Below are 24,875 nucleotides of genomic sequence, written 5' to 3'. Positions count from 1 at the left end.
CTTCAACAAAAGCATATATCATAGATTAGTTTAGGTGTGTTTTTAAAGGTTTGTAAGTTGTTGTTAAAAATCTGTTCCCCTATGGAGAAAAATAATGGGATTTTTAGTTACGAAACCCAACTCTTGCACTCTACAGCCCACTGGAGGGTTACAGTAGTAAATTAAAACATACATTTCCATCTGTTCCTCACACATATCTACTATACTGGATGACTCTAGAAAACATGGAATATACCGGTATTGTACATGGTCGTATGATACACTTTTATGAAGCTTGAAATAATACTATTTGAGTGTGGCCCATCATGAGGGTGACAGAATATTCATTCTTAGGATAAATATTTGGTTACATTTTATTTTAACGTGACGTAGTAACACGCTACTACATGTAGTTACTATAGTAATAACAGTACGCAACTAACCCTAAACCAAACCCTAACCGTAACTCTATAAGTACATGTAGTACATTAATATTACTCAGTACTTATTTGATTGAGTACAATGTAACTGTCACCTTAGAGTAAAGTGTAACCAAATATTTAGTTACATAGTAGTTTAAATAAAGAGCAGATGTTCTCAACTGTGTCTGTCAAAAAGTAATTTTAGCAGAATAGTTTGTCCAATGATTTTTCTTGTTCTTAACAAACCGCCATAGCACATAGTGCCAATGTTACACAAAAATGCTAATTGTTTTCGTGCATGTATCTTAAAATGCAAATGAGCTGCTGCTCCCCGCCCCTTTTCAGAAGAGGGCGGAGCCTGTACAGCTCGTGCCTCCGATACTCTGCCAAAAACTAACAAAACGTCTTTGGTTTTGACTGTCATCTCTATCGCGGTCACACTCATGTGACATTGCAGTTTTTCATCATTGAAAGTTTATTATCTGCATGCGTTTTAAAGCCATATCAGTTTAAATGTTTTTTTGAGCGCACACATCTGAAGCATGCACACAGAAAGTTGGCTGTCAGACGGCGTGTACCGTGAGTATTAAACTAAGTTGTCTTTCAAGTCTCATTGCACTTAAACTATCAAATACACAAAAGAATATATCCAAAACACAAAGTTCACATAAACACAGTCGGTTATGTCTGTGAATGTAAACTGCAGGGAAAGAAATCACGTGTGTATATTAGATCTGTGCATTAAAGTGAAAGCAGCATAATAATAATAATTCATTACATTTATATAGCGCTTTTCTCGGCACTCAAAGCGCTTTACATGGCAGGGGGAATGTACAGCGCCCACCACACACCAGCTAATATTATAATATTCAGTACCTACTGCTATATATGTTGTAAATATGAATCAAACAACAAAAGAAAAACAGATAATCACTCACTGCTCTTGATTGAATAACTTTAGTAGCTTTAATAGGATTATATTTCTTACTTGAATGCTGCTGTTGAATGCTCTGGCGAGGAGATAAACATGGCGGACTGTGTGCACCTCACCGAGGGGCGGAGCTAAGCTAATAGGGCGGAGTCTGTCTGCAACCATGGGCGGGGCTTGTTCCAATGTGACGTCTTATTGAATCACATTCCTGAACGGCTCATTTTGAGGCACTGTTTCAGATTAATGGGGAAAATCACAAACAGAGTGAATTGATTTTTACTACAATAGGGTGGTTGTGTACACAATTTAAGTTTACATTGACTTGCTGCCAAAATGAGGCATACAATATGTGATATTAAAATATCAGGCACAGCTGCTTCATTGATAACCCATCTTCTATTTCTGCCCACTATTGGGAAGTGGTGACATTTCAGCAACAGCTGTCAAAAGTTGTTCCATCCCTCACCATTATCAAGGTAGTACTCATCACTTCTCAATTGTCTTAGATATCTTGGAGTCGATTCAAAGACATCACCTAATAAAAAAGTGACATGGGAAGTCATCACGAGTTACTCCTCCACACCTCGCACACCTGACCTTTCTCAGAGCTCAATGGCAGTGTTATCTGACCACCCTGAGAGCAGTGGGCCGGGCAAACCGATCCACCAGCCTTTTCTTTCGGCTGACTGCTCCAACAACCTATTAGCAGGATCTAATGGCCTCATTACATCACATATCATGATGAGGGCTGTAAGTGAGCTGCCCTCCTGGTTACCAGATCCCTGTTTAGATATGAAGGAACAGAGGGACAGCTGGAGCCCGACACACAAGCTCTTCAATAACGTGCCTTTGTAGGCATCTGAATGTTGGCTAGTGGTGTTTGATGAAGAGAGATGGCTGCTTTTGAGCTTTACTGGACAAAGCTGGACATGTGTTTCTCTTTATTGGCCCTTTGTCCAATAATACGATCTTTATGATTAGAACGTCCCACCTGTTGCTACTGCCTATCAATACTAGCAATTGCAAGTAAAAAAATCTGCATAAACTGAAGCCTATTTTATAAAAAGTGAATCCTTCAAAATCTCCCGCCCCCTACTTCCTGTTTCAATATGAAATACATCAATGCTGAAAAAAAAAAAATGCATAACTGTCAAGCAATTTCATGGGGTCTTTTACGGTTAAGCATGAACAATTTGGGTTGATAGTCATTCATAATCAGTAATATTAGGTTGGGAATGCAGACGTAAAAGACAACATGCAAGTTGCAATGACTCTCTAAATGCAGATTCAACTCCTTTTCCCGCTATTCACGGGACTCTTAAGCAGAGAGAACTTTGAAGCCTCCTGCAGTGAGGAACGTGTGAATTACGTGAACATGAGAGTGTTTTCTCTCACAATCACTCAAGCAGAGACCGGTGACTGGTGATCATGAACTGAAGACGCCGGATTGGCACTAGAGAGAAGGCTTTCAGTGTTTCTTGGTGGCACTCAAAGGCCGATGCTTTGGCCGTAGTGGGATTATTTTGCTTGTCAGATGAAAAAAATAAACAAAATAACCATTCAAATTTAGTTTTAAACATAAGTTATTCAATATTTTTTTAACAATGTTCATTAAGCTTTCTATTAGTAAATGCTGAGATTAACATGAACTAAGATTAATAAATACTGGAGAAGTATTGTTCATTGTTAGTTCATGTTTAGTCTCAGCTTCAGACGTCACGGCCACAGACTGCTGGCTGAACGTCTGATGCATAAGGCACACAAAATGGGAAACACTTCGGGAGTTTAAAATCGTCATCTGATTGGTTGAATTCTACAGGATGTCTGGGAGATGTGTGTGTTGCGTATCAAGATCAATTAAACGCTGGATTTCAAAAGTATATGAATATTGTGGCTCCATTGTTGCAGTAAACTTGCACAATGTTCTTGAATTAATAATTTATTAGATGCATGGCAGACTGTTATCGTAGGGACATCGACTTAACATTTTCACTAGGGCTGGGTATCGATTCAAATGTCCCGATTCGATTTGATTCAATTCCGATTCACAAGATCTCGATTCAATTCGATTCGATTCTTGATTCGATTCGGAACTACTAACTAATATAAATTTCAAAGATTATTAAAGACAAGTAAACAGTCATTAATAAAAAAGAACAAATAATTAAACTATAAGCAATAGCACAAATAAATAAATAAATACAATAGGACAAAGATACAAATGAAATAATTTTCAGGTGGGTGTAAATAACACTGCAAATAGTCTTCACTGTACAAATTAAATATAGGTTCATCCTTATTAAAGTTACAAAAAAGTTATTCAGTGAAGAGCAAGGAGTGATTTTCTCTTTGTCTTTTGTAGTTTGATTAACATTAAAAACACAGACATCAGCAGGAATATTAGGCTGCTGTCACTTTAAGACTAATGCACGGATCCAATAATGATACACATGCATTCTTTTTCTACCGATTACTTAAGCCATAACTGACTATGTTTACTTGTACTCACAAAAGCAGGCATTTTGAGATTTTGTGGGATTTTGTCCGTTTAGGTGCATCCTCCATGTTAAGCAGTGAATGAATGACAGGGTCCCGCTGCAACATTTACACAAGGCAAAAAGAGGATGACATCTATTGGAGAAGACTAGTAATAAGATTAACGTCAATCAGATATTATGTTTAATGTTTGCGGAAATAAATAAGAAAAAAAAAACAAAAAAACGATTTGTGGCTTTTGAGAATCGATATCGAATTGACCACATTTAAGAAAAGGTTAATCAAAAAAATGTTTTTGCACAACCCTAATTTTCACGCTCCTAAACATGATGCGTAACAAAACAAACTGTGATTGTTTTTTTTAACATGTCAGTCAGAGATTATCTTGGGCGGTCCTTGGCCAATGAAATCTGCGATGGAGTCCAGACCTTCTGCCGTCAGTCTGAAGGTCTGGCTACCAGAGACTGGTTCATGTTAAAAAATGTAGTTAACTCATTTTAACTAATGAAACCTTTTTGTAAAGTGTTACCAAGACTACTTTCAAAACCGTAAAATAAACGATTTCAAACTTTTGAACTGTACCTGTACCTGTATATGTAATAAGTATATAATTTATCTAATTTGTAAGTATTAATTATTTTATTGGGTTTAGGGTGATGAACAGTCTTCCTACAGTCCTAAATGTAATGCAAACATCGGTTTAGAAAACTAATCCCATCTGAATAGTACAAATTAGAATGGATTTGTTAGTAATAATTTTGGTCTTTCTTATCCACCCCCCACATCCTGTTTTGAAGAGCCTTGTCTCTTAAGATGCTGTTGATTGAGCAGCACTCTAGTGTTAATAATTCAAGTAGCTGTAAGCAAAAAAACAAAACAGGGTGTATTGTTTTCATCCCTGTAGCCCAGGCGGAACAGGGGATGCCGTCTCACGGGAGATCTTCCATTATAGGGACGGAAATGCACTGGAGGGTGATAAACACTTTTGTTGTTTCTAGTATTACAGGGCTCAAAGCTAAGGATTTTTTTCTACTGGCCTGGTTAGTCTGGTCTAGTGGTATACATTTATATATATACACAAAAAAAGTAATACATAAAATAAAACATTGATTGTTTTCGTAGCTTTTGACCCAGTGCCTTTGTATTCTAATAAATAAGGATATGACACCAACATTTTAGATACCACTGATATTCCACAATTCCAATTTTGATACCACAACATAAACTACTAGCCAAACTAGTGTACATTGCAAAGATCATTAAAGGCAACAGTCAGGAATAAAATAAGAACAAATAAACAAATCACAATCAATACCACCAATAAATACAATAATGATGAATAATAAAATGTAAAATAACACTGCATGGTCTTCACTGTATAAATTCACTGGCATTGGGCAGTCCTTATTTTAACATAATTTATATCCATAAAAAAAGATGATTAGTTAGTGGGCTAAACTTACTGTAGGTAACAAAGTACAAGAGGAGTTGCTATATTGTGAATATTCTGATTATATACTATATACTGTTGGGTAGTATATACTGTATATATATATATATATATATATGTGTATGTAGTATGTAAAGAAATAGATGTAAAGAAAGAGCTCAGGTAAAGACCTGCGAGTCTACCTGCACGAATCCACTGAGCAAGGACATTGACAAGGCATTGCACGCTGAACTAAGTATCCCCTTTCTACTTTCTTATTCCCTAGTAATACTCATTGTTGTCCATGGCAGACAGAAGTACAAAGACCTTTGCATACAGAAGTACACTCCAAGATACCTATACGTTCCCTTGCCACCAGCCTGTTACCCTCTCCGTCGGGCTGTGGAAATGTCAATCGGCTGTCAACAAAGCTGACTTCATTTCTGCTTTTGCCTGTCAGTCAAAATGTAATGTTTTGTCTCTGACTGAAACATAGATCTTAGCAGACAACCCTGCCACTCCTTCAGCCCTTTCCACTGACTTCACTTTCTCCCACGGGGGGGACAGGTCTACTCATTTCCGACAGCTGGAAATTCTCTCATCTCTCTTCTCCCTAATTATACTTGTATATTATGATATCACTGTTACTAATCCTGCCAAACTTTTATCTACCACCCACCAGGTCAACTAGGCAACTTTCTGGAAGAGCTGGATGTGCTACTGTCTTATTTTCCGGAAGACGGTACGCCGCTGGTAGTTCTTGGTGACTTCAACATTCACCTAGACAAACCTCAAGCAAATGATTTCCTAACTCTTCTAGCCTTGCTCGACCAGCGCACCCCTGCGATACACAAAGCAGGCGAAGAGCTAGATCTCATCTTCACATGCAACAGTACGATTGATAATCATCTTGTTACTCCACTATATCTTTCCGACCACTTCTTTCTCCAGTTCTCCGTCACTCTGCCTTCATGCTCACCACTGAATCCTCCTTTGCCACTGAATTCTCTATTTCCTACACACTTTTCCTCTGTGGTCTCTGCATCCTTTCCTGCCACTAACCACTTCTCTTCTCTGGACGTCAAAGAAGCAACAGACACTCTGGGCCCTATTTTAACGATCTAAGCGCATGGTCTAAAGCGCACAGCGCAAGTGCACTTAGGGCGTGTCCAAATCCACTTTTGCTAATTTAACAACTGGAAAAATGGTCAGCGCACCCGGCGCATGGTCTAGAAGGGTTGTCCCTATTCCCTTAATGAGTAATGGGTGTGTTTTGGGCGTAATGTGCATTAAACCAATCAGAGTCTCATCTCCCATTCCCTTTAAAAGCCAGTTTTGCTCACGCCATGGCAGATTCGCTATTTCATGGCAGAACGCTTCTCTAGCGAGGAAACAGATCTGCTCATGCGCAAGGTTAAAGTGAGCAAGCAGGCCATCTACGGGACAAAGTGTACGCGTGTTGTGTACCCGCCTATGTATCCGCCATTACTAACGTGCTCTTTAAATAACAAAAAAATAATAATAATTGAGCCATTGACTTTAGACCAGGTTTCAGTTGGTCTAAATTAGTTCTCTGCACCACTTATCCACAACCAACCTCCACCCACACATTTCACTCTTCTCTTCCTTCTCTCCCCTCACAGAGAACGAGTTCTCCAAAGTTCTCTGTTCCAGCCATCCTACAACCTGTTCCTCAGACCCAATCCCCTCCCACCTTCTACAGGAGATCTCACCAACATCGCTATCCGCTCCGACATTTTCAACACATCCCCCACTACTGGCAACTTTCCCACCTCATTTCAACAGGCCCAGGCCCAACCCCACAGCTCAAAAAGCCAACACCAAATCATACAGCAGTTGACAATTACAGAACAACCTACTTGATGACAACCAGTCTGGCTTCAAAACTGGACTCTTCATGGAGACCGCCCTGCTGACCATTGCTGAAACTATACGACTGGCAAGAGTGAACTCCAGATCAGCTCTCCTTATTCTACTAGACTGGTCAGCTGCCTTTAACACTGTAAATCACCAGATCCTCCTGTCTACCCTTTCTAACTTGGGCATCACAGGTACGGTACTTCAGTGGCTTCAGGCTTACCTCACAGGTAGATCTTTCAAGGTTTCATGGAGAGGAGGGGTATCTGCCTCACACCAGCTGATCACTGGAGTGCCCATAGGTTCAGTGCTCGCTCTTCATTATTTTTTTTATTTACACAACTTCACTAGAAAAGGTAATAGGCACATGGCTCGTCCTACCGCTGCTCTGCAGATGACAAGCAGCTTAATCTGTCAATTCAACCTGATGATCATACTGTTTTAACTCGTACCTCTGCCTGCCTTTCAGACATTTCTGCCTGGATGAAGGAGTGTCATCTACATCTCATCCTTGCAAAGATGGAGCTCTTTGTAATTCCTGCTGACCCGTCAGTTGATCACAACATCACTGTGCAAATGGGGTCTACAACACTGACGCCATCCAGGACAGTTAGTGTTGATTCAGTATGATTGCACCACATTGCATTATAGGTTTGAGCTAGGATCATAAAACTAAGCATTTAAATATCATCTGACTAAGACATATTTTTGGGAGATATACAGTGACAGCTGATGCTTATATGCATTTTGTGTAAGTAGGCATACTGTTATAAAGATATTTTTTTGGCCATATAAGTATCCACATCTGCACCAAATTTCATATTTTTGCTCCGTTTAGGCCTCTGAATAAAACGTAGGTGTTTTCTTTCCTCCTTGAGTGTGAGTTATGGACTCTTATTTAGATATTCTGTTTTGTTTCCCTTAGTTCCTGTTTCCCTGCTCTGATTAGTTTCGGTTTCCTTGGGTTCTGATTATATCTCTCCACCCCTTTGGCTAGACCTGGCTCCTTCTTCCCTCCGGCTTCCCCGTCGTCCTCACTCCCTCCGTCTCAGCCTCGGCCCCGTGAGTCAGCGGCTCCACCTTGGGCTTCCGGGCCGTGGATGTTGCCATGGCCCGTTGGCCTCTCAATCTCCGCCTGGGTCTCCATCACTTTTGTCTCAACCTCCGTCAGTCAGTCTCCAGGTTCTGCCTCGACCTTCAGCCAAAGCTCCACCCTGGCTCCTCCCACAGTCATCTCCGCCCGTGGTGTTTCCCTCTACTGGCTCCTCCTGGTCCCTGTCCATCACCAGCTCTGCACCCTCCTCCAAACCCCCTCCCTCCACAGGATTATCAGTTACGGTGCGATGATGCACCTTCTGGGGGTGGAGACTATACTGTCACGGTTATAGACTCTTATCTTAAAGGTGCCGTAGAATGGATTATTTTATTATTTTATAATGTTTCCTGGGGTGCCCTTATAATGTTAGTATGTTTATTAGATCAAAATTTGTTATAATTTAGAAATAAAAGGCATATTTCCTAGCCTGATTTCATACCCTGATCTGGACACTCTGTTTGAAGGGGCGTGTCTGCTGTGAGACTTCAGTGTAAACGCCCACTGCTGTGATTGGCTGACATGCTTGCATATGAAATATCTGGCATTACATGTAAAGCTATCTGGAAAACATTTACTATTACAGCGATTATACGTTTTTACTATTACAGCTATCTGGATTAACGAATCATGATAAGTTTTTTAAGTATTTAGATCTATTCCAGCATTGAGCAGATGACAGCCTGTTGATCGCGTGAATGAAGATCTTATCACTGCAACGCGATTTACTGATGCATAAACAGTGTTGAACGACTTTGAGAGAAAGATTATCTGTCTGGACTTGAACAATTACACATCAGAAATTCACATAACCCACTGGTTCTCCAGAGGCTCGGATGAAGGAGCTAAAAAAAATGTTTTTGTGTTCATTTGTAGTTACATCCAAACACTGAACAACTGCCATGCTTCGTTCGCTCGTCTGCAAGCCACGATGTCTCTCGAGGAAAAAACAATATCGCGCTGGATCTAGATAACACAGTGTAAATTATCGTTAATAAAATCACTACTTACTGCTTGCGGGAATATAACGTTAGTTGAAATTGCCCCCTTCGTCCGTTTGAGACGCCGAGAGAAGCCTGGCTGCTAGATATTGTTCCAGGTTAGAAAAACAGTCCGCGGTGAAATGGGCAGAGCAACTAACAACTTCGAATTAAACTGTAGCGGTATCCGATTATAGATAGATTATAGATAGATTATAGATAGATCTGCCATTTTCCCTATGATCCTCGCTTGTTTCTTCACCTGCAGAACTTCCGATGATACGGCTGTGCAGTTCCGCCTGGCACTGAGCATGGGCTGGCTTATGCAAATTTTTAGAGGCGTACATATTAATGATCCCAACTGTTGCGTCACAGTTGGTGTTATGTGGAGATTCGCCTGTTTTTCAGGTGTTTTTCAAAAACGAGATTTAAATAAGAAAGAGAAAACTATGGTGTTTGAGACTCACTGTATGTCATGTCCATGTACTGAACTCTTGTTATTTAACTATGCCAAGATAAATTCAATTTCACATTCTAGGGCACCTTTAATATTTTGTTTTGTTTCCCTTAGTTCCTGTTTCCCTGCTCTGTTTAGTTTAGGTTCGCTTGGTTTCTGATCATGTACTTGTTTGTTTCAATAGTTACTGGTTATCCCCCGCTGACTCGCTGAGTTCTCAGTGTATTTATACTCCCTGTTTGGTTATGTCCTTTGTCAGTTATTGTCATAGTTTAGTGTGTATTTCCCCTGTGTATTTTCCTGGTTAATTAAAGATTTGACTTGAATGTTGTATCTGTGTCAAGCATCTTAGATTGCGAAAACACATTACATTACAAAAGCCTAATACATGGAATATGATACTCAACAAAAAACCTACATGCAATGCTTTTTTCTCTCTTTTTTCTTCTTTTTCTGTCAATAAACTGTTCCATTTTATATATATATATATATATATATATATATATGACTATTATTTCAAATGTCAGGCTTTACAGGATGAAATTAAAGCATGGGTACTGTAAAATGTTACTCACTTAAAAGCATCCAAACAAAAATGTACAAGCCAGGCCTCACATTTGTCACTATTTTTAAACACCTTAAAGAGTTGAAAGAACTGCCACAGACTCTACTACTACAGTACATACTACAGTACTATTCAACAACTTGAAGGCAACTTATGTGATTTAAAAAAACACAGCTGCTTCAAAATTCCTTAATGAGGCATGACTGTGTGTAATTTATGTTGCAATATTTACTCAACAGCTCTATTGTCAGTATAAGCAAACCAGGCCACACAAGGCAACATAAAGAACAGTATCAGCATCTGACTAATATCTTTGCATGTGTGTACATTTAAATCGTTTTTCCAAACCATATTGTCTGTGTGTGTGTGTGTGTGTGTGTGTGTGTGTGTGTGTGTGTGTGTGTGTGTGTGTGTGTGTGTTTTACTGGATGTGCAAAACCTTTACGCAGTTTACATGCAGTCATTACCTGTGGATGATGTGTTTGTTGCGCAGGTAGTGCAAAGCCAGGGCGATTTCACACACATAGTGCTTCACAGTGCTCTCTGTAAAGTGCACATTCTGTTGTAGATGGTAACGTAGATCTCCTCCCAGCAGCAGGTCAACTACCATGAACATGTCCTCTTCGTCTTGAAATGAGTACCTGCATTAGACAAATTATGACAGTGTTGTTATCTTTGAAATACAGATTTCTATTTTTTATTTTTACAATGTCTAATTTGGAAGTCCAAATATCGCTGGGTTGACAATACCAATTTGTCTTTTGAACAAAACTTCACTAAAGAATATAATAATTGAATTGGGCAGTGAATTGATCTTCTCTTTAGTAGAGGTTAGAGTACAATATAAACATGATGAACAAGTTTGTATGACAGCCATCATTTAAATATTTATACATGTTTAAATATGTATAATAAATTGGAACATTAACATAATTATATAATTCAAATGTTGATGTAAAAAATTCCCTGATGTGCAATTCAAATGTTTATATAACTCAGTTTTGGTTGATTATTAAATTAATTTGAGTAATTAATTGACTATTAAACAAACCTTATTTTCTGTGTCGGTTTTCAGTTTATTAAATTCAGAATACTGTAAGTGCATGTAAAATAAAGTGCAGCTGGTATACTTATACACATGCTTGTTAATGCCAATATCTACTAAGCCAATCATGTGGCAGCAACCCGATCCTTGTTAGGCAGAAATGTGATCGAAGTGACTTTGACTGTGGAGTGATTGTTGGTGGCAGACAAGGTGGTTTGAGGATCTCAGAAACAGCTGATCTGGGATTTTAATGCACCGTAAACAGTCTTGAGCTTACAGTGAATGCAGAAAACAAAAAAACAAAAAAACACTCAGTGAGCGACAGTTCTGTGGCTGAAAAGGCCTTGTTAATGAGAGAGGTCAAAAGAGAATGACAAGACTGATGACCGGCCTTGTGTGAGCAGTTCAGGCTGGCTGTGGTGTAATAGTAGGGTGCCATATCACAAGTCCATCAATCAATCAATCAGTGACTGACATATATATATATATAAATCAGCAAACACTCATCATATTTTGCAAACGCTCCTTTCGTGCTGCGCCTCCCCAACTCAAACATCTTTAACAGTCTTACAGGTGCTTGTGAAAGCATGTCTCAGTATGTAAAAGTAGACTTCTTACAATAAAAGGTCCAACATATTAGGAATACATTTATCTGTGCTGCTATGTGTCACGAGTAAGCAATTGAGTAGGCAAACACTGTCTAGAGTGAATGCGTTTTGCACTGGGCGCATTTTTTGACATGATGCACAACAATTTGAGGTTGTCTATACACTGGACACATCAAAGTAAACATCATAAACCGGAACATTTGTCTTTCTGAATGGGTGCATGCAAATGTTGTATTGAAGCGTCCATTTTAGCGCATTTGATTGCTTTGCAATGCCCCGTTCACTTTGACATGCTCATGACCATTAACCAGTAATGTTGTGCTGTCACAACCCACAGCCAGGCTTGTGACATCATCAAAAGCCCAAACTCCAGTGGTTGGATGTTTGTCAGCGAACGCTTTCCTACATGACCACTCAGTTCCTGCTACGTTCTTTATTTATACAATTAAATAAATTATTATACAAAGGGACTCCACTCATGGGGAGGGAATAATGTCTGCACTGAATGTGAGGATTGAAAACAATCCTGCCTGCTTCTCCTGCTTCTTCTATATTGCTGAGTCAACTGAGTTTGGATGTGCTAAAAACTTTATGCATCACATAAAGCTGAATGAAGCCGTCACACCTGTGAGCCAAAAACTGTCGTCTGCCACTCTCTGTTTGGAGTGCTGTGTCAGAGGAATTAAATCACTTGCAAGTAGCTGGGGTGATAGAACGCATCGATGCCTCCGCATGGGTGTCACCAATTGTTATGCAGAACAAGTCAGGTAAAATAAGGATATGCATTGACCTCAGAGAGCCAAATAAAGCAGTGATGTTGGACTCTTTTCCATTGGACTTTCTTTTCCATTGATGAACCACTCTCTGCTGAAAAGTTTCTACTGTTTTCTCTATCATTGACCTGACTATTGCTTACTACCAAGTGCTGAAGCATGAGGACAGTCGGCAATGCCCTTACTGATTATCTGTCACGTTTGCCCTTACCTGCTTCTCCTGCAGATAATGCTGTTGCTCAAGCTCCTGTTGATGATGTTGATTGTTGCTTTTCTACCTGGCGCCCATAATTCTCTGTCTGCTGCTAATGTTGATGCTGCATGTGGATGGATGTCCTTCGACAAAGAGTAGGGGTGTAACCTCGGCATCCTGGCCAAATTTGCCCATTGGGCTCTGTCCATCATGATTTCGCCAATCATTGCCATATACTGATCACTCTGTCTCCTCTCCACCAGTAAGCTGGTGTGTGCTGGGCGTTCTGGCGCAGGCTGCCGTCACATCATCCAGGTGATGCTGCACATTGGTGGTGGTTGAGGAGATCCCCCCTTCCCCCTGCCACGTGTGTCTGCTCAATGACAAAACTGTCAAGTCACACCTGCTCCTCTCCAGCCAGAACTGTTGCCAGATGGACCATGGCAGAAAGTGGCTGTGGATATAGTCGGGCCATTTGACACTGCTGCATCCCACTATACTGTAGGTTTGGGATAACCTTAACTGACTATTACAGCAAATGGCCTGAGGTCTCCTTTACTCACTCTGTCACTACAGATTCTGTGGTTTCGTTTCTGTCATTAGTCTTCAGTCTTCCATTGAGTATAATTACAGATAACGGTGTTCAGTTTACATCTGCTGCTTTCGCTGCTTTTCTGTAAGGAAGGAATATTCGTCACCATCGTTCCTCTCTACGTGGCAGCTAATGGTGTTGTAGAGAGGTTCAACCATGTGTCTCAACACACTGTCTAAATGGCCATCCAGTAACATCTGTGGTAACTGATTTCTTGCAGTGCAACTCCACATGTTGCAACTGGTACTTCACCCATTCAGCTCCTCTATGGCAGGCAAATGTGCACAAGGCTGTCTATTTTGCCATCTGTTCTTGTGCATCAGCCAACTGATATGACTGTTCGTGAGGGGGAACGCAACTGCAACACAGAGGGCCCTATTTTAACGATCTGAAACGCAAGTATCAAACACGAAACGCAAGTAACTTTGTGGGAGGATCTCGTCCGACTCAAATCTAAAATGGGTTGGTCTGAAGTAGCTACATTACTCATAGGTGTGGTTTGTTTAATGTGAAATAAACCAATCAGAGCGTCATCTCACATTCCCTTTAAGAGCAGGCGCTTGTTCCATGGCGGATTGCTATTATAACGGCGGATTTGCCAGGCGTACGCCAGGAACGGTTCACAGCCGAGGAGACCGACGTTCTCGTCAGGGCCGTAAAACACAGAGAAGTGACATTGTATGGGGATGGAGAAACACACCCAAATTAGCTTCGGTTAAACAGGCGTATAATAATTTGGGTAAATGTGTAAGCTAGATTTATGCCTATTTTTCACATCTTCATGGACACAACAATGATTTCCTTCATGGGGAATATTTTTCCTTGTAATTATGTATGGTTTGCAAAAATGGCAACTGCTGCATCTGTGTGTAGATGAGAGAAGCAAAGTGTATGCGCGTTGTGCACACGCTACATTATGGCCAAGCATGCGCCCTTAAAATAGCATCTGAACGTGCCACTGACTTTAGACTAAGTTCTTTCTGGTCAGTGGCGGAATTGTTTTCTGAAACTGCAAAATAGCACCAGGGAACGTTTGCGCCGGAACACGCCTCTTCTTTTCGCTGAACCGCCCCCGGGAGCGCAAGTTCATTGCCTAATTTACCGACGTGCGTCTGTGGAGGGAAAAGTCTGCTGTGCGTCGGGTGCAAAATAGGAATGATACATGCGTTGCGTCGGTGTACAAAGTCAATTGCGCTGGGTGCAAGATATGGCCCAAAATGTAAAAGTACACAGATGCTAAGTGGGGTGCTTGTACTCCTTGTTTCCATGAGGGGGATACAGTGAGGGTATGCAACCCCTTGCAAGTTCTTAAGAGACAAGTTTACTGATCCGCTCACCGTTGCCAAAAGACTTGGGGTGGGTACATCCATACTTAGACATGGAATTCTTCCCATCTCACCACATTTCCATGCACACCAACAACTCCTTTTGTGTTCAGCAGAAGAAAGAAATTCATACGGGTTTAGAATAACTTGAGGTTGAGTAAATGGTGACAGATCATTTTTGGGTGAATTTTTCTTTTAATATTCATGAGGGACTGCATGCATCCTCGGTATGGAAGTGAAAGTTCTCAATGCATGAAGTAAGGCAGGAGCATAAGAGATTGAATCAGAGTAGTCTCAGTGTGGACACAAATACAACACAGCCTGAGGGTTTTTAAGCAACATAACAACAATCTGGCCATCTGCAGATTTTCTCATCTCATTGCTTAATGTTTTAAAAGACTTGTGTGAGTCATCTAAGTGAATATGCCATACTGAACATGCTCATTAGAATTGGGACATCTCATCATTTCCAAGGAGACTCTACATTGAAATCTTCTAAAATATTAAAAATGCAGTAATGTTATTTTAGACAGAAGAAATTAGAGCATTGCTGGTCAAAATTCATGAGGCACTTACTGTAAGATTTTTCTGAAGGTGCTGTGGCTGGTTTTTAGGACATTGCTATGAGGTGGTTGTTTTTAGCAGGTTTTTAAGTGGGTGTTTTGGTGTCCTGTGTGGCAAGTCTCTATGATATTCTGGTCTATAGTTATGGCTCTGTCCTATAGGATTGTTTTTCCTGTTTCATCATTCATCAGTCAAAAAAAGATTACTGTTTTTCCTATTGTATTTTTAGAAAATCGACAAGCCACACAATTTGAGAAACCATAGCACAGAGAGTGCAGGGTGAGTTACAGTCCTAAGTTTGCTGTAGTCAGTTTACTGCTCTGTGTGAAATTATTTAACACTCAAAAAAGCATGTCTTAACCCATTTTGTGCTTGACATGGCTGCGAAAGTTGCTGCAAGGAGGATAAACCACAGAGAATAGAGAGTGAGTGGTAGAACGAAGAGAAATGTCTCCACTCATGTTAATTTATGCAAAATGCCAGAGGAAGATGTTATCCGAACATGTCACTTGCCAAGCCACATTCTCAAATTTAATAACGCGCACCTGTGTTGTTAGTAGATCACCCGCACCTGATTATCATTGGCTTCGCTTGTTTGCGACCCCACGCTATTTTGTAGATTGATAGATTGCTTTTGCTCATAATAGGTGTGTTGGAGATCGGCTGTGGCTGAATGTAACCGATTGGCGAGAGTTGCCGCGTTCAGGCGAGAGGAGTTGAAAACGGAGACGTGAAGTCGGACACTTTCTGCTTCCCGTAGTGACGCTCGCGCTGTGTTTGCATACTTTACCACAGCTGAAGTGAAATAAATGCACTATTTGCCAAATACACAGACTTTCAGTTACGTTTTCATTGAATACTTTATGTACTGCTTCATACAGCGTCTGTTTGCACAAGAATAAAGTTCAACATAAGTCTATACTATTTAAATACCAATGTAGTGGGGTCTCAGGGGTATCAGTTTTATTTTGATAAACATGACACAATATCACATCGCGACTACATGAAAATAGCTTTTAGTGTTATAAAAACAGATTTGTGAACATTAGTTGAACTAAAGGGGTTGGAATAAACATGGCACACACGTGAAGCGGTGGATTCGGCCAATCGTGGAACAGCTAGAGCTCGTGCAGCCGCTCTGGAGAAACTGCGCTGGCTGAGTCCTCCGGCTGCTCTCGAGTCGCTCTCGCGGGACGTCAGTCACGTAGAGTCGGCGCTGTCTCAAGTCGGACACAATTTCTAACCAGCATGCACCGCTTCAAGTCAGCCGCCGATCTGTCTGCGCAGAGCTGTGTGAAGTTGAACAAGCCTAATGTAAATGAGCTGGCTGAGTCATGTCAGTGGATCACCCGTAGAACTTTTATTCGATTGCGGTCTCATGCTGATTTGCCCTGTTTAGTAAATCTGTTTGTTAGTTTTTAGTTTTTTTTTGTTTAATTATTTATAGTTTAGCTTAAACTAAATGAAAATGAGAAATGTTAGCTGAAATAAAATACGTTTTTTTTTTATTGGTGTTTATTTTATTTTTTTATGTAATAAATATATATTATTTCCAATGGTTTTTAGTTTATGATAATAATCCTGCCTTTGAAACCAAACAGAAGGCAGAATTAAACAGCTTTTGTGTACCTCATAATCATTTTCATGTTAGCCTGGCAAAATATGCACAGAAGTATTTCACTTTGGCATTGTCAGATTATGTGGGGCATTCATTTTTCATTATTTATAGCTGTCTAATGACCCTTTGAGGCTGCTTGATTTGTATTTCAGGGCTTCACTGAGATCCTGCACTTCTGCAAAAGAACACATCTGATAAATTACTAATGACAAGGAAAAAGGCATGGCATGAAAATGTGCTTAAGATGTCACCATGATATGTGTCACATTGATTTTAAACTGCACTTTGATTGACAGGCTTTATTTGTCAGTTCGCAATGCCTGCTCAGCGGCCCTTGTCAAAGAGGGACCAAATTACACCGTGGTGCTGAGAAAGCATAAGATGTGAGCCTTCTTCGGTCAAGGTATACTTCCTGTACAAGCACAATGGTGACAAAAGATTGATTCACTTTGAGTGCATTTGGGGGGCTCTTAAGCGAAAACGAAAATTGCTAAACACAAGCCAAAATAATGTAATTATCTCTACAACAGTTCATCAAAACCAGTTTAAAAGTGCTAATAGCATAGAACAACATTATTCATAATTGTCCATTAAATAATGCGACCATTAAAGTGCAATGGCTTTTGAATGTGAAACCTATAGTCTAAATGCTATTATCTTTTTGTTTTAGAAGGTCAGACATTCAGACATCAGGAGGATTCAACTTTCGCCACAGACCTCACGTTCACAAGCAGAAGAGTTTCAGCGGTCTGGGGAAACACACTCAGTGTGAGATATGAGGTAGGATGAGAGCTCTCCTCTTTAAATATAAAAAAGGTTGTAGACTCAGTTGGCCATCAGAGAATGAAGCATGTCTACATCTCATTTAAAAGTAATTAGGCTTGGACCACTGCTATATCTGAATACTGCACAGAGAAGTATTTTAAGTAATTGTCTACTGTCAAAGATTTTACTGCAAAAGTGTCTGGTGTAAGCAATATATTTATCAAGATATCTTAAGTTTCAAGCCCTGTGATGCACTGTACATCCAACCTGGTTGTTTTGCGGTTTGGAGAATAGATCTTGGTTTCATCTGACCACAAAATATTATAATAACCCATACAGTAGTGTGACATAATGTTATGAAAACCTGTCTGGGCTGTAATTTGACCCAAATATATATATTTTTTTTTGCATAAAGAAAATGGGTCCGACTTTATATTAGGTATATTTAACTACTATGTACTTACATAATAATAATGATAATAATAATAATAATAGTTAAATACTCTGTACTTTTTGTGTTCATGTTGCATTGCAAAACACTTGTGCTGCTATTGAGGTGGGATAGTGGTGTGGTAAGGTTAAAGGGTTAGTTCACCCAAAAATGAAAATTCTGTCAGTAATTATTCACCCTCATGTTGTTCCAACCCTGTAAAAAAACTAAGTACAATGTAAAAACATGCATGTACAAAATTAGTGCATTGTATCAAATAATTAATTTAAATGTCAGTACATAGTAGGGTTTTTTTTAAATAAGTTTTTATATAGTGTTTGTTTATTGCATCTTGACGATCAAGCACTCTTTACGCAAAAAGGCATCCCTACATTTTGAGGGTTTTCTTTGTAATGCTCATTATTTTCTGCTGATTCTTATTAGAATTATTACAATATTTGTAAAGACAGCACGACAAATACTTTTTAAGTGCCCCTATTATGCTATTTTAAAGGTTCATGTGGTCTCCTAAAACAGGTTTACATGAATCAAAGGTAAAAAAAAAAAAAACTTTAATTTTCTCATATTATACATTGCATATCAGCAGATTTTTCAATGATTCCCAAACAACTTGTCAGATGAATCAGTCTCTCTAAATCCCTCCTTTCCCAGAGCCTTCTCTGCTCTGTTGTGATTGGTCCACCGCTTACAACGCTTGTCGGAAGCTAAATGCCCATTACCATAACTGAACTTCAGATCCGGAGGCTTCCTAAAGCTCAGAGATTGTACACACTGTAAAGACAGAAACGATGACGTCGATTTTACCATATCAATCCGAGTGCGAGTCCAATGATGAAACATTGGAAGAACTACCAGTAGTTATTAAACCAAACCTCCATCGCAAGGACGACTTGAGCAGGACGTTTCTCAGTGATACGCTACTCAGTTTGAGGTACATTATGAGATGTTGCAACTGTAATTCCTCACCATCAGCATTAACAAGAGCATGTCCATCAACAAACCCATGTGTATATTTCTAATTTATTGCAGTGCACATGTTGGACAAGTTTGTAAAACAAATCTTGCTCCATCCTTTATCATTACTCAAAGTAGTAAGAACAACAGTCAATCTGCCTTAATGGACATCATTTTAGCTAAGTATTTCAGTAAGACAGTAATAACGTGAGTTAGCCGGAGACCTACACAATATAAAACACAAATTTTGAACACTTGGTAGAAAATATATACATCAATAATTTATCATACTTTCAGGTTGTGATTCTGAGAAGCAAGTTGGTCTAAAAAATACAGGGTACTGACCCATCTTTAATAAGTGTTTTGTAAATCCTATTTAGACCTCAGAGATTTGAGAAGCAATCGTCAAAAGGTTATACTGCTGTTGTATTGCCGTGGTAGTTTTAACCACAGACTCTTTACATCCTCATTCTTTGGAAGTGCTTACAAAAGACAATTTGCTTTTGCAGAGCAACGTCTTCTCGACATGTACACAACGAACCAGCTACAGCGTTTGAGGGTGGGTCAAGTTGTTCGAGGGCAGCCAATGAAGACTATAGGCAGGCATTATGCAAACGAGACTGAAATTCCTGACGACTCGTTTAGGCGGTTCAGAGTCGATGCTTTCTTTTGGGAGACTAACTTTATTTCTGTCATGAGTGTTTGGCATGGTAATGGTTATGACAATGTTGATATGTTTGGTCTAGGCAGAATAGATCTGCTACGCTGCTACGGCTGCAGAGCAAGTACAGAGATTTGTTCCTGCCAATACATTCACAACACGCTGCTGTGGGCAAGACATGCTGCTGCTGTACAATATAGCGTACATGAATTACACGTAGCAGATCTATACATGTAGAGCTGGAGAAGGAGGAGGGTTTCTGAAAGCGCGCTGCACTGCTAAGGCAAATGCTAACAAAGTATTTGAAGGTTGAGCACGTGAGCTCATTGGCTACTGAAATGGCAGGAACCAATCAGTTGTACCCTATAGACAACGATGTGATTGCAAGCAGGTTGAGATAAGGACCTATTAGCGTTTGCCATCTAGAGTTTCATGACAGAACTTTGTATTTATCGTGCACTTTCGTCTTTACAACTTTGCAGACCGTTTACATTCAGAGACAGCTATATTACACACTGCACGAAAGGTAATATTCGAAAAAGCATGATAGGGGCACTACAAAATCTACAAAATCACAACTTGCATAATTCTTAACTATGGGGGTTTTACCCAGGGAACGTGTTATTTTTCTTAATGATTCAAACGTAGCAGCCTAAGGTCACATTGAAGGGGTGATCAGCCAGTTACAGCCTTCTCTCATGTGATCTGTACTTTGCCATTACCCCCCTCACATGCACGCTTTATGACCTCAGTGAGAACACAATGAGCTGCCTCCCTCTGAAACTTAATCTGCTGGTGTCACTGTTCGACAATGTCACTTTTGAGAAATGAGTGCTTGACACATTATTTTAATCTCATATTTTGAGATTGTTTTGTTTTACTACTGTAAAATACTACTGTATATAATTTGAGAACAGACTGAACAGATTATTTTATATTTGTGAAAAAATGTGGACTAAACTGAGGTGAATTTTGTGCTAACACTTTACTTAAAGCCTTTATATATTATGCATTATAAAAGTATTATAATGCATTAATTGTGCGTTGCAATGCACCTTATAATACATTCTATGGTCTCATGAATAATCATAACCATAGTTATACTTATCTATTCATTTTTACACAAACAGAGACAGACAGAGAGAGAGAGAGAGAGAGTACTGTGGCTTGAAGTCTCTCACATCTGACCTTGAGTGCTCTTTCGGTCCAGTAGAACTCACATTCATCTGCAGCACTGCAGGGGAACATGCACAATGCTCACCTTCTTTTAAAACGGCTGCCAAGCACATTACCATTCCCCATGCATTCTTATCAAATTTAACGCCCCATGCGGCAGGACTATTATTTAGAGAGAGCTGTTTTCTCTTCTCCACTGTACGTATTATTTAATTTTTAATTAAAAAAAGCACTGCTATTGATTTAGTCATTTGCAATTTAGTCATTCATGCATCACATTCTGATGAGGATGATGTGTTGTGCTCCAGCATGCTCCATTGAGTCTTATAAAGAAAACAAGACGTGCCATAATATTTGAGGTGTTTTTAGTTGATTCTAAATGCAACGTGATCACATTAGTGTTTTTAGGTATTCATACATGAGTTCTGTTGATATGGTTTTATATGTTTTATGTATTATTCATATTAGATTTTTTTTTGATAAAGATGATATTGTGTTACATTCATTTTATTATTTATTTATAATAAATATAAAAAGCTGATATTGTACACTGAAATAATGTAAACATACTGTCAGCATCTAAACATACAGTAGTATATCCTTTTAAAGGGATAGTTCATCCAAAAATGAAATTTCTGTCATGTCATTCAAAATTACTCCTGTCATTCCAAACTTGTAAGTCTTTCGTTTATGTTCGACCTGGTGCGGTGCGGGTCGACAGAGGAGCTGAGGGAGGGAGGAATGGAGGAATGGAGGCGGAGGAGTTAAGGCGATGGGCCGAAGTGGGGTAGCGGGGACAGTAGCCGGAGGCAGAGTCAGAGAATCCCCCAGCCCGTTTGAGGATGGCTCATGGGATGCCCCAGATGAATCCCCAACGCAGTGAGGAGGTAAGGGATGAACAATGGTGTAGACAGGAGATGACGAAGACAGGGCTGGAAGTAGAGGTGGTGGTAAAAGGGTGAGACCAACACATCAGTCTCCCAGTCCATTACGCACTCACTCACTGCTGCGAGGTTGTGGACGGGGAACTCCTCCATTCCCTCAAACTCCACTAGTATTTCCTCTGTCACAAACTCGGTGGCCGGCTCGCACGCCAGGTCATACGTAAGGGGCTCAAGCTCTGGTGCGATGGTGGGCACATCCACTTCTCATGGCATTGGCACTGGCACTCCATCTGCTGAGAACCACTCTCACATCCCTCCAGCTGAGTTCTTGCATGTCTGGGAGGTCTACTTGATGTTCATAGTTCGCCCCGATCCAATACAGAGATTTGATGGTTTCGTCATCAAATGGTGAACGTACGGCAAGGTGGCAGAATTGAAGGGTGTAGTCCAACAAATTTTGGCCTCTCCTGGCCAACGCAGCAAATTCAGCTGCATAATCCATTTTGTGGTCAGTTATTATGTCCAAAGATGAAGATTCCAATGCGAACATATTTAATAAAGCAATAAACTCAGGTAATCCATAACGTAACAGCGTGTCTACACACAAACAATAACCGACAATGAACTTAGGAAACACAGGAACTTAAGTATACAATGATATCTCAAATGCGAACAGCTGTTTAATGAATAACCATGGTAACAAACAAGTGGTGGGAAACGTGAGCAAAGACAACAGTAAATAATGACAAGCAAACTTAAAGTTCATGCAAATGAAAACTAAACTGACAGTCCGTGACCCGTGTTTTACTTCAGTAGCAGGAAAGGAAGCCCCTGTCTTGCGTGCAGAAATTGCAGTCCTTCTGGTAAAGGGTGCGGCAGAGCCTGTCCCTCCAGCCGAGAAGAGGAAAGGGTTTAACAGCCTTTACTTCATCGTACCAGAAAAGGGCGGTGGGATGCGGCAAATCTTAGATCTCCGAGATTTCCTCAGCGGCAGTTACACCGCTCAGGTCAATGCATATGAGACCGCTTCAGCAGTGGCTTAAGATTCGAGTCCCAAGATCGGCATGTTGCTACAGTACACATCACGTGGCTATCACGCTTGTCTGTCATCTGTCCTCATGACAGCCCCTCCTTTGTGAATTCCCCTTAGGAAGGACCTTCCTTCTCAGGGGTAGTGCACAATTTGGCACCCACAACCAGACCTCTAGAACCTCCAAGTCTGGCCCTGGCTCTGCTTTCCTTCCTGCAGGAAAGCACCGTTCTAAGGTGCACTGCACTAAGGTGACACAGTGGATGGTGAGCCCTTAGGGAAGCACAACCTAATCATCAGGTTCCTTAGAGGTGCCAGGAGGTTAAATTCATCCAGGTCTGCACCTTATTCCTTCTTGGGACCTCTCTGTAGTGTTGCTGGGCCTACAGAGAGCCCTGTTTGAGCCCCTTGAGTCAACTGAGCTTAGTGCCCTCTCATTGAAGAGGGCCCTCCTGACCACGCCCACATCCATGTAGAGGGTTGGGGACCTGCAAGCATTCTCTGTTAGCGAAACGTGCCTTGGGTTCAGTCTGGCATACTCACGTGATCCTGAGACCTCGACTGGGCTATGTGCCCAAAGTTTCAACTACCCCTTTTTGGGATCAAGTGGTGAACTTGCAAGCACTTATCTTTGGTGTGTCCAGTGTGTGCTCTTTGCATTTACTTGGACCGCACAGAGAGCTTCAGATGCTCTGAGCAGCTCTTTGTCTGTTTAGGGGGACAGCAGAAGGGGAAGGCTATCTCCAAACAGAGGATTGTGAATGCCATTTCTCTGGCATACCAAATACAGGGTGTGCCGTGCCCCCTGGGAGAGCGAGCACACTCCAATAGGAGTGTTGCATCCTCTGGGGCACTAGTGAATGGTACGTTTGCAAGATTTTACAATCTCTGGGTTTAGCCAGTTTTGTCCCAAGTATTATCAGACACGTATAGGTAAACTTTGGACAACTGGTCCAGTGTATCGCTTGCACACAGCGCCTGTCTCCTCTTTGAGGTGATAACGTGTGCATTTTTGTCCATGTGGGTTCCCCATGTCCGGCAAACCCTGGACAATTTCCGTAGCCGAATTTGGTGGTGGAATATGCTGCCAGGCCGATTGCTTGTGGTATGTCCCTTTTTAGGTGAGCCCTTGTACTTGGGTTAGGTGCTCCATATTTCTGGATTACCTGATGGTAATCCCATATGATTTATTTCCACTGTTGAGTTTCCCGGTTGGTAAACCCACACCACAGAAACTTCTTTCCACATGTGGTACCTCCCTTGTGGTCTCCACAGTGTCCTTTTTTCTGCATAGGAAAAAAGTCACTTTCAGCTGCATTTCGACCCTCCACCCCTCTGGCTTGGCCGGGCTCCTCCTTCCTTCCGGTTCCACCATTATCCTCACTCCCACAGGTACCGGCTCCATTTTGGCTCTTCAGGCCTACAGTGTCACCACGAGTCTTCGTTTCCTCCCCTCCGCCTGGGTCCCCACCTCTCCCAGCTCCACCTTAGTTGGACAGGTTCCTGTCTCCACCCTGGCTTCTCCCTCCATTGGTTCCACCATGGGCCTTCATCCTGGTGACTCTGCTCTGGGTCGTTACCTGGCTCCTCCCTCCATCATCTCCTCCCTGGCTTCTCCCTCCATTGTCTATTCCCTGGCTCCTCCCTCCATCATCTCCTCCCTGGCTTCTCCCTCCATTGTCTATTCCCTGGCTCCTCCCTCCAGCATCTCCTTAGAGGTTTTCCATTCCTCCACTAAGGTGTGGTTTCTATTTACGGCACAAGGATGCACCATTCAGGAGAGGGGAGTAATGTTAGGATTTCATTCTGTTCTGTGGACTGTTTATTTGCTTTCTACTTCCATTTAGTTATTGTATTTATTTTCTGTGTTGAAAATCGAATACTACTCTACTATATAGTATGTGAAAAATAGTACACCAACAGAGTAGTATGTTCAAATACATAGTACTTGAAATACAGTAGGCGAAAAGTACCTAGATGACCTACTACTTCCACTGAGATTCTGA

The 24,875-nt window shown here is 40.8% G+C and overlaps 1 protein-coding gene across 2 annotated transcripts in view; it reads right to left on the bottom strand.

Moving 5' to 3' along the window:
• stk32a (serine/threonine kinase 32A) overlaps positions 1-24,875 on the bottom strand; it is an 86,721-nt gene that overhangs the window by 46,544 nt on the left and 15,302 nt on the right. For both annotated transcript variants that reach the window (XM_081391051.1, XM_081391052.1), the window contains exon 5: positions 10,698-10,871. In XM_081391051.1, the coding sequence (XP_081247177.1) occupies positions 10,698-10,871 (174 nt within the window). The remainder of the gene's footprint in view (positions 1-10,697; positions 10,872-24,875) is intronic.

The sequence above is a fragment of the Scardinius erythrophthalmus genome (genome assembly GCF_964197995.2).
Source record: "Scardinius erythrophthalmus genome assembly, chromosome: 17".
NCBI classification, from domain to species: domain Eukaryota; kingdom Metazoa; phylum Chordata; class Actinopteri; order Cypriniformes; family Leuciscidae; genus Scardinius; species Scardinius erythrophthalmus.
Note: the sequence above shows the minus strand (reverse complement) of the source record. Positions and strands in the feature narration are given on the sequence as shown.